This window comes from Coffea arabica, chromosome 2c, assembly GCF_036785885.1.
Source record: "Coffea arabica cultivar ET-39 chromosome 2c, Coffea Arabica ET-39 HiFi, whole genome shotgun sequence".
NCBI lineage: Eukaryota > Viridiplantae > Streptophyta > Magnoliopsida > Gentianales > Rubiaceae > Coffea > Coffea arabica.
In genome coordinates, this window is record NC_092312.1 from 3,703,686 (window position 1) to 3,714,377 (window position 10,692).

Consider the following 10,692-nt stretch of genomic DNA (forward strand, 5'->3'; position numbering starts at 1 on the left):
GGAGGGAGGGACTGCTCTTTGACCACGGCGTCTGCCAAACTTACCATGAAACTAATATAGAGGAAATGTATGATTTTCTTCTTTTTTTTTTTTTTTCTGAAAATCACCCTCAAAGGAAAATGACTTAAAATCATACTTCCAGAAGGCGTGACTTATGGTGGTGCTGAAAGAAATATGCAACGACTTTTAAGCTTTCCGCTGGAAAGCGTGGACCTCAATCCCATCAATGTTCGCACCTTCATTCCCCGTAGCTATTGTTGGTTAACTTTCATTTCCCTACTTTTCTTTTTATTTGGGGTGCTATTTTCTGCATGCCCCTCCTCTTCTTCCCATCATCCAATATTCTACTCACTTAAAACTAGCAAAAATTTTGAACGCTAAAATTCTTGGTTGACAATATTGACCACCGAAAACCAAGGGATTCTCAATCTTACTACGTTGTACTTTTCTTTTTCTGTGTCATCACATTAACCTCGTACTGCGTCGCTGATTTTTCCGTTGTTTATTTCAGTTTTCATTTTTATTTAATAATTGTCATTTATCTGAGAGCAAATCCAAATTTCACTACCATGGAAAGAAACGAAAATTGTTTAGTAGTAGGAGATAATAATCCTATGGAGAGTGCAAATTCCAAGGCTGGAATCTCTGTCTTCAGCTCAAGTTTGTTCCTGGATAGCGTCGGGGAGGTTGTTTTGACCCTCAGTCCTTCTTCTGATCAGTTATATTGGCAATCTGTTGATCCCCTAGATCATGTAAGCTTTCTTCACAGCCCCTTGTTCCTGTTTTTTTATTTTTTTTTCATTTAATTTTGTTTATAGATTTTCTCAATGTGCGTTGGTGGTTTATCTGAAAGCTACGATCTTTTTCAAACTGTAAATTTCTTAAGGGCACAATTTTCAAGTTTGTCAAGTATCGATAAAATTATGTAGAGGGGGCATATCCACCCCACCCCCCCCCCCCTTTTTATTTTTTTAAACCCTTTTCCTTGTGGTGATCTGATGCTGGTTGTTCAAATTAGTTTTCCTGATTATATCGTGAACCAATAGTCGATGATTTGGTGCTTTGACTGTCGTTTTCAGCTGTGATTGTGTGTGAATTTCTGGAATTCTTTATTTGATGAGTTTAATATTCTTTTTTCTGCACGGGGAAGCACAGTGTCAAGAAGTAAACTGCACGTAACTTTTAACACAACGTGGGTTTTAATTTGATTTGAGAATTAGCTGATAGGCAAGGAAAAAGAGCTCCAAAACGGGTTAAAGCTTGGAATTTGGTATGATGATCGATAAGATAATCTAAAAGCAGATATGTTCAATGGCTGACTCTCATTTTCAGCTCATTATAGCATGCTTTTTCCACTGCTGGTAACCCTGCAGTGTTGGCAACAAGAGTAGCTTGTAATCTGATAAAAGCAATTTTGAAACTTACACTATTACGTATCTGGACTTTTATTATTTACTTTAAGGACACAGGGCCAAAAAAGGGGGATGGGGTATGAGTTACTCGCGTTTTGGAGCAAGTATTTTGATGGGTGAGATTTAAAGAATTGATTCTTGCACTTATGATTAAGAATGAACAGATAGCTATATTGTGCTGTAATGTCAATTTCTTTCACATGGCTGAAACTGCAACAATGTAAAATGACATATACATGTGATATATTGGTAGCTGAGTGTGTTGTCTTAGTTTATTGCTGGTAACTCTGATTTATACATGGCTGAAATCATTGTACAATTGCTTTACCAGCAAAAATCTCAACAGAACTCTCTTTTTTAAGCTCTTATATTAGCTTGTTGTTGGTAAACCTGGGTTGCATGGGTGGAATTATTGTGTCATACTTTTTTCATTGTTTCCCTAGTAAATACGTCTTTGTTCTGATCGCTGAAAGCTTATCTGTTGAATGTCGTGTCTTTGAAAAACTCTGAGCATCCATATAGAAGACATCAGCCTATGCCTTGTAGACATCTAAGAAGAATGTTCTTAAATTTGCCTTTTCTGGTGTAAACAGGGTAGATCATGTTGCGGTCTCTTTTCAAACTCTGATTCTGCACTTAAAATTTCTGACGTATACGCTGTTGAGTTCATTGATTATGGTATCGTACATGAGTCTGCTCTTACAAATGCTGCTGGAGGGTGTCTTTCGGGTCATCCAACTGAGGTTATAATTTTTGCCATAGGCCCTAATATAGTCTCAGTTATGCAAATGGACCGTTGGATATGTTACTCTGTTTGCTTGTGCAGATGTACCGATTTAAAGTGTATGGGGTTCAGAAATCTAAAACCTACCCTTCTATCTGGGCTCCATCTATTTATACTTTTGGTCATTCAGATTCCCGGACATGTCGCATGTGGGTTAACCGGATCAATGCTTCTCTAGACATGGAAGCAGACAGACCTAAGAACCTTCTGGTATGTGTAACAAGTGTAGTACCTTTTGGTTCTTCAAATTGATTTCTTTCAGGGAAGATGGAGATGAGCAATATTTATTCCAAGAAATGATTTGTGATTAACCAGGTTTTTGTTCATCCAAGAAGTGGGAAAGGAAATGGATGTAGAACATGGGATGCTGTGGCTCCCATATTCTCTCAAGCTAATGTGAAGACAAAGGTGAACTCTTAGCTGCTTTTGATATTCAGTGAAGGTTCGGAAATAATAATCATCAGGAGAAGTTAAGCAGTGGTTGGTTACATAGTTGCATATTCTTTTTCCAGATTTTGTGCATTCATCCCTTTACTTTGCCTACAAATTGAACGAACTAATGGTGTGACATCTCATGTATATGGACATAATGTTTTAACATTCTAATTGGAAGTCATTTATGTGAGAGACACTTTACAGCCCACACTGACTACTTCGTCTTTAAATTGCTTCCCTAAACCACAAGGATTCTCTATAATAGTCTTGACCAAATATCAATAGCTCTTGAAGTGCTTAAAAGATGGTAGAGTCAGACTATTGGTGACTAGCAAAACACCTTGCCTAGTTAGCTTGCTATTACTTCTGGGGTGTAATCTCTGGAATTATCACATAAAATCCTCGTCTTGTCTTTGCCATTGAGCAATTTTTTTGAAATGCAAAGTTTCATGAATTAGGTGAAATATGAAGATGAGGGCATGACTGTAAATGTAATCAACAGACTTTATTTGTATGTAAGATAAAGTGTAGCTTTATATGCACTTATTGGCAGATCTTCAATTCAATCAGGTAATGAATAATGTGGAAAGCAGCTGTTCGGTTACCTCAGCTTTGTTGTCCACTGTTGTGATTCTGGATTATTTCTATTTGTGTTTGAAATATCATCAGGTCATTATGACAGAGAGAGCTGGACATGCTTTTGATGTACTAGCCTCGATTACAAACAGGGAGCTGGATTCATATGATGGCGTTGTAGCTGTTGTAAGTACTTTTACTTTCTCCTTTTCATGCACTGTTGAACTTCCGCGAGAGATAATCTTTATTTAGGAAAAGATATTGAAATTACCAAGCTAGTTTAATTCTGTAGATTTTAAGTTACCTCTTGCTAAAGTTTTTAAATGATGGTTCAAGTATTCCATGATTTGGATATTTGATTTTGGGATTTTGCTGTCAAGTTTCAGTTCAGTGAGAATAGATTCCTTAAGTAGGCCTTCAGCCTTCAAATTACCTAATAACGAGATATAACATAAGATTCTTTGTCTTGCTGGTTTGGGCATTTGCAGGGTGGTGATGGGTTATTTAATGAGATCCTCAACGGACTTCTTCTTTCTAGGCATGAAGTTCCATGTCCCTCACGGTCCATGGATTTTAAAAATTATGTTGACAATGGTTGCGAATTGTCAGTTCATGAGGCAGTTGGAAACTTAGAGGAACCTTCCGATCCTTGTGAAGATGATTCTCCTCTTCTGATGAACATAGGACATAGTAGAACCCAAGTCTCAAATCTCCGTATGTTGATAATTAGCAAATCCTCACAAGTCTTCTTCATGTCTAAAATTATAATTGTCAAGGTTTCTTATCATAAATATATCTGGAGTTGCAGGATCTGAAGCTGATCTATGCCACACAGGTTAGTTAAATTCCTAAGCAAGTTGATTAAATGTGAATTTTGAATACTACTTTTTCCACACAGGAGGCTATGCTAGTAATGCTTTTTGACTATTGCGTCTGCGGTGCTTTAAGCAGAGCATGATAGCAAGTTTTCTTTTCCCCACGAGCGGTTCAGATTTGGAATTATTCCAGCAGGATCCACTGATGCCACTGTGATTTGGTATTAACTAATGTTTTGTTATCTTCTTCACTCTTATTACCTTGTTTTGTTAATCGCATGAAATTGATTTCATTTATGTGTGGCGATGTCTTGAAATCATCCTATGCTTAGTACAAGACTTCCATGGCTACTCTTTGCTACTCTCTCCTCATATAGATTGTGAAAACTCAGAGAAGTCATCAGCTTTGTCATTAAGATTTCTGGTCCTTCGGATGCAGGGTTTGGCATAGTTGTGAACTTCAGTATTCCCAAGTTTAGTTCCATAAATGATTTTGAATGGCTTGCTTTGACAGTTACAATGTTAGATTATTAATTTGTGTAGAACTCATTCATCTGTTAATGAACTTAAGAATTTCTCTGACTGACATAATCTTGAAGTCCTATTAGATGTTAGATGTAGATGGAAGATTGTTCATTTCAACTGCATTAACCATCCCAGTATTAGTTTTTCAAGTAAATGAATGGGAATCTTGATGATGACTTTCATTCCTCCATGGTTTATCTGAGGATATTAGTTAGCACCTCGATTTTTTTTTTATTTTGTTAGTGAACACCTGGCTTAATTTGTTTTTCCTTTTTTTTTTAATTATTGAAAATACTGATTTACTACTTGCATATTGCATATAAGGGGGAGAAACAAATTTCAGAAGCTAGCGGAAAAATGTGTAGAGAAAAATAGAAAATGGTCTTTTGTTTTTAGGTATCAACTCACAACCTGAACCTGTTTATTTATAGACTGCACCAAATTTCTGTGATGCTTTTCAGCATTCAGTGTATCAGCCCTCCTCCAACCTCCGATCAGGAACAGAAACTGCAAACTTGCCTCCTTTTACATTATCCAACTCCAATTTTTACAGCAATGAAGATTTTTGACATAAATTCCTGTAATATTCTGGTGTCTTTTCGATAAGGTATACTTTGATATTAGCTTCTCTAACCATGACTAAAGCGTGTCAGAAAGATCGAAAGATCTTGTCATCTTAATCAAATCAACATACTTACAACTGCAATATGTTTGGGCTTTTTCTCATTTGCTCGTCAACGGATAGTAGCTTTTTAAGCTAAAAGTTTGCTTTGGGTGCTTTCACTTGCTTTTGACTTTTTCTCTTAGAATATAAAAGATGGATAAAAAATTAAGCTAAAAGCAGAGGCTTAATTTGGAAGATGTGATTAAGATGCTATTGAGAACAGGCATTTTAAAATCTTTATGACAACAATACTCTTTCAAGTTGAAACAGTTTTTATAAAAATCATTTTTCTCACTAACTACAGGGTAAAATAATTTTTCTGAACCAAACAAGAACAGGCCCTTTCTGTGAAATCAGAGTAGTGATTCACTAGAGTATTAATCTTTGCTGTAAATTTAATGCATGGCTGCTGTGCTTTATTATGCTGTATTTCACTCTTAAAATTGGTTACCATTCAAGATTTTATGTTCTCCAACACTGACATGGCATTGAATTTGAAGAACACATGATCAGAGGACTGTATTATATATCATTTTTCCTGGTATGCCTGAGTTGGTCAAATTAAAAGAAATACTTTAGCTCTGATTTTTTGCAGTACAACTGGGGGTCGAGATCCTGTGATGTCTGCATTGCAAATTGTCCTTGGTAAAAGGTTATGCCTTGATGTAGCTCAAGTGGTGAGATGGAAAACAACATCTACATCAAAGGATGAACCTTATGTACGCTATGCAGCCAATTTTGCTGGGTAAATTTTTCTTTACCTTGCTTAAATACCTGATTCTCAGCTTCCTCGTTCTACGGATTTAGCATTGGGACTTGCTTCATTTGTCATACATGTTTATTCTGTTGGATGGGATTTATTTTCTTCCATTTCTGCTTTAGGTTTTCTATTAAAAGCTTTTCTTGCACATTCATTCACCCCTTTGATGTACTTTAATTTGTTCTTGGTTATATTGATTTTGTATAGATATGGTTTTTATGGCGATGTAATTATGGAGAGCGAGAAATACCGTTGGATGGGTCCAAAGCGGTACGATTATGCTGGTACAAAGGTGTTTCTTCAACACAGGTATGTCTTAGTAGGCCGCCTTCCCCAAGCAGATGCCTATGTATGTTTGGTTATTGAATTGAATCTGGCATTTTGATGACAAGATATTGGGTTCTCTCTCTGACACACACACAAAAACATATTTTATATGCCCTCTTTCTGAATCTCTGTCAACCAAATATTGAGGCCTTGAATGGCATTATGTTATCCTCATCTAGCCCTTTCATCCAGAATTTCCAAATATAAGCCCTTTCATCTATTAAGAGATTATACAATACATCAAAAAATCAATTTGACAAAATTTTCTCTTAATGCTACCCTTTCAGGTCCTATGAGGCAGAAGTGGCATATGTACAAGTGGAATCAGAAAAAGCCAGTGTTCGTCCTGAAAGAGGTCCTTGGTCTCGTAAGATGAAAGCACTGATGGGCCTATCTGATCCATCTACAAAAGGGACTTGTCGTGCGAATTGCAGCGTTTGTAATGAAAAGCCAATACAATCATCAGCAAAATCTGCCAGCATAGGACCGTACAAAGGAGAATCAAAATGGAAAAAGTCCAAAGGGCGTTTTCTGAGTGTAGGTGCTGCTGTGATTTCCTGCCGAAATGAAAGAGCACCTGATGGTCTGGTTGCTGATGCACACCTTTCAGATGGTTTCCTGCATCTTATATTGGTCAAAGACTGCCCACGTGCACTTTACTTACGGTAACCATCTGCACCCTCCTCTTTATTGCAAGTCGAATTCAGAAAATGGGCATACTTATACGTTATAACAGAGAATAGACCAAACTAATCCTCACATTTACTTGGGATATTTGCAGTCACCTGACCCAGATTGCAATGAAGGGTGGTAATCCCCTAAATTTTCGGTTTGTTGAGCACCATAAAGTACGGTTTTTCTTCAACTTGTGTATTCATGTTTTCCTGGTACAGAAACCATACTCCAGTGCTGACCTTTTCACGTCTGATATGCAGACCACTGCTTTCATGTTCACTTCTTTCGGGAAGGAGAGCGTATGGAATGTAGACGGTGAGATTTTACAAGGGCATCAACTTTCTGCTCAAGTATATCGAGGCCTTGTTAGTTTATTTGCTACTGGCCCTGAAGTCTAGTCTAATGGCACATAAATGAGCCATTATGTAGTGTATTTACTTGTAATGAGTTACAATGTATTAATAGCTTGTTGTAAAATTTTGTAGCATAGCTTCCTCAAGGGTTCTTATTTTGTTCCCCCGTTTTGTGAAGCTTCTACTTATAATTTATGAAATCATTGCTCTTGTAAGCCAATTGTTACCGCACTTGGCCCTTTTTCTATGTCACCTGCGCACGAAGTGGGGGGGGGTTGGGAATGATGTTGTAGTTTTAGTACCTCGATACAAAGTTCTCTACCAGTTACAGTTGTCATAGCAGGTTTGTCTCATTTGCTGGCAGCCCTTCATTTCATTTCATGGTAGCTTCTAAAGTATTACGAGAACTTGTTTATGCTACATTTTGACTGGACTTCTTATGCAAGTTTGATGAGACATTGAAGTATAGGAATGAGATGCGACAAACATTTGATTTGTTTATTATATATGTACGACCAAAGAACGATGAGTTATGCTCACAAGGACAAGAAGTTTCATATATCGAGATTTACAACTTTGCATTGTCTTAAGGGTGCAGTGTAGATTGATCAAGGAGGTTTTGATCTGATAGCTAAATTGAGTTACTTAAAAATTAGAGGTTTCGGATGCGAATTTTCCGACTCGCTTCTCCTTCTTGCTTCTTAAATATCATCTCACTTCTGCTACGGAAAAAATTTTTAAATAAAAGGACAATGTAGGTAGCCTAGTTCCAAAAGCTTTGGTAATTGGTAGCGACGGCAATGCTGATTGTCTCCATTTCGTCCTTATTTTAATTTTGTTTTCTTTCCAATCGTGACTCCGTCTTTGCCCATGTAGACCGCTGTCTAGACTTGGGACGACTTAGAATTTCCTCGGCATTTCCAATGGCATTATCATCAACTTGTGTTGTGTATCACAACCATTTGCCTCAACATTCTTAGCATCCAACGAAGCCACTTCATTTCTGCAGCTAACAACAACATGTCTTCGCCATTGCAGTAAGTCCATTCTTTTCCGTTCCCTTCCTGCAATACTCTATAGCTCCATAGATAATCAGCGTGCTAGCTATATAGGTGTTATTTTCCTGGCTTTTACTTTGATCTTTTGACCAGCCATTGAAAGAGTTATATTTTGTTGTTTTTTTTAAGCAAGTTGCCCAAAGTTTTTAGATTGGTGATCGGCCTGATTTTCTGTAAGTTGTCCAGGAATATAGCTTGAGCAAAAATCCCAGAAGATTCTCTGCAGCATCTACATCATGTCTTGGCATCTTCGCTATATATATATATATATGTATGGTTACATTTTGTGTTTCTATCTTGGGATTTTACGTGCTTGAAATCTTCTAACTAGTGTTTGTTGTCGACTCAATGAACCACCCTTTTTCATATTAGTTTTCATTTTTGGGACGTTATCAACTGACAACAATAAACATCATCTGAATATATTCTGCAAAATGTGCGCCTTTTAAGGTACTACCGATCTTTGCCGCCGGTGGCCAAGACCTATACCGTGGCCTGTCTAATGACCACAGTCGCTTTTCATATGGAACTCTACGAAGTCTCCAACATAGCACTTTATTATTCAGATGTTTTCAAAAGGTTCCAGGTAACATATCATTTGCTCGGACAACCCTAGCCTAGTCTTTCGGAAATGTAACAATCTGATCGTTCTTTTCTTCTTCATTAAATATCTCTGTTTCCTTGTGCTCAGGTGTGGAGGCTTATCACAAACTTCTTTTTCCTTGGAGGATTTTCCTTGCCGTTTGGATTTCGTATCCTTACAATGTAAGCAGAAATGGGTAACCAGTACTAAAGACTCTCTAATTACAACCTCAGCAAAACTAGAATTAGCCCATTTTCTCGGCTGTTTGGTCGAGGGAATTATCGCATGACTGGCCTCAAGAATTTGCTGACAATGAATAATCTGAATTAGACTATACTACGGAGTTTCGTTGGAGAGGGGGGCTTTTGACAAGAGGACTGCAGACTACGTGTGGATGTTCGTATTTGGAGCAATCTCACTGCTGGTAAGTTTTTTGTGGCAGTACTGATTGCCTTTCCTCAAAAAGACTCGCAATTAGAATCAGCTTTTTGTTTGATGAGGAAATGACTCATTTTGTAACAAGCGATTAATAGGTGATGGCAGCGATTCCATTGCTGTGGTCTCCGTTTAAGGGACCAGCCATGGTTTTCATGATTGTCTACGTCTGGAGCAGGGAAAACCCAAATGCCCGGGTCAACATACAAGGACTCGTGGAAATTAAGGTGTGCTCGCCGCTCCTGCAAACGACTCATCCCTGTCTGAATGTGCAAACTACCCAAACTAGTTCTCCCCTGTAATTGGTCATTAGTTGCTACTATTACTTTATTATGCTTAATTTTGTTCTGTCTTTTGGGGATTTTTTTTTTTTTTTTTTTTTTTTTTTTGGGGGTGTGGGGGGTTGCAGGGATTCTATCTTCCGTGGGTGATGCTGGGCATAGACACCATCCTCGGACATCCGTGGATGCCTGCCATTCAGGGAATAGCTGCGGGCCATATTTATTACTTCTGCACGGTGCTTTATCCTCTGTCTACTGGAAAGAACTACTTCAAGACTCCTCTCTGGGTGTATCCTTTTTATAATCATCATTCTTTTTTTCACTCCTCTTTTTCTTAAAACAACTCTATACATTTTACTATCTGCAATGTTTCTTTAACTATGCTTCAAGTCACAAGCTAGTTGCATTTTGGGGTGAGGGATACCAATTGAATGCTCCAGTCAGGCAAGACCCTGATGCCGGAGTTGCGTTTCGCGGCAGGAGCTACAGGCTCGGAGGGCCTAGTCGCGGCTCAGCGCGGCCACCAGGCAGCAGCAGCACTTCCTCAGCACAGGAGGGACCAAACGGCCCAGCGCAGCCCACTGGTAATACAGCGGACGGAGTGGCATTTCGCGGCAGAAGTCACCGGTTAGGTGCCAGATAACCCCATATATGGTAATCAAAGGATATTAAGAGCAGCATGTTTTGCCGTGCCTGCGAGAGAGACAGTTGCTGCAGCTTATCTTGGGGATTGGTAGCTTATTATTTTTGGGCCTAATCGATTCTGGCGGACAATCTTGCAGCTGTTTTAGTCATGGGGAAGAATCAAGATGCCATAAAACCATAAACAAGACTTCCTTGTATTTTTTATTTTGTCATGTCATTCTCCTTATAACAGAATTGTTAGAGCTCTAAACGTGACATTTTCACATCCATATAATGCAAAATGTAGGCTAATTGTTGTGTTGTTCTTGAAAGGTTGAACAAGGATGCCAAAAGTGTTTAAAATTGAAGAGGAGCATTATCTGCA

General features: G+C 38.2%; 2 protein-coding genes across 4 annotated transcripts; both read left to right on the top strand.

The window, feature by feature from the left end:
* The first annotated feature begins 263 nt into the window (after nt 1–263).
* On the top strand, nt 264–7,546 carry LOC113725193 (ceramide kinase). 2 transcript variants are annotated; one of them, XM_027248206.2, is made up of 13 exons: nt 266–752; nt 2,006–2,155; nt 2,239–2,406; nt 2,512–2,604; nt 3,301–3,393; nt 3,696–3,921; nt 4,016–4,042; nt 4,159–4,243; nt 5,807–5,956; nt 6,179–6,280; nt 6,586–6,963; nt 7,080–7,146; nt 7,234–7,546. In XM_027248206.2, the coding sequence occupies exons 1-13, from the start codon at nt 570–572 to the stop codon at nt 7,369–7,371; spliced, it is 1,860 nt and encodes a 619-aa protein (XP_027104007.2). In that variant the 5' UTR covers nt 266–569; the 3' UTR covers nt 7,372–7,546. The 2 variants fall into 2 exon arrangements, with proteins under 2 accessions (XP_071929763.1, XP_027104007.2); XM_072073662.1 differs by lacking the exon at nt 2,006–2,155 and having other exon boundaries at nt 264–752.
* On the top strand, nt 7,545–10,692 carry LOC113725195 (derlin-1.2). 2 transcript variants are annotated; one of them, XM_072073664.1, is made up of 8 exons: nt 7,545–7,669; nt 8,203–8,363; nt 8,835–8,970; nt 9,076–9,149; nt 9,298–9,391; nt 9,501–9,629; nt 9,812–9,972; nt 10,074–10,692. In XM_072073664.1, exons 2-8 carry the CDS (start codon nt 8,347–8,349, stop codon nt 10,324–10,326), a joined length of 864 nt encoding a protein of 287 aa, XP_071929765.1. In that variant the 5' UTR covers nt 7,545–7,669; nt 8,203–8,346; the 3' UTR covers nt 10,327–10,692. The 2 variants fall into 2 exon arrangements, with proteins under 2 accessions (XP_071929765.1, XP_071929764.1); XM_072073663.1 differs by lacking the exons at nt 7,545–7,669; nt 8,203–8,363 and adding an exon at nt 8,404–8,655.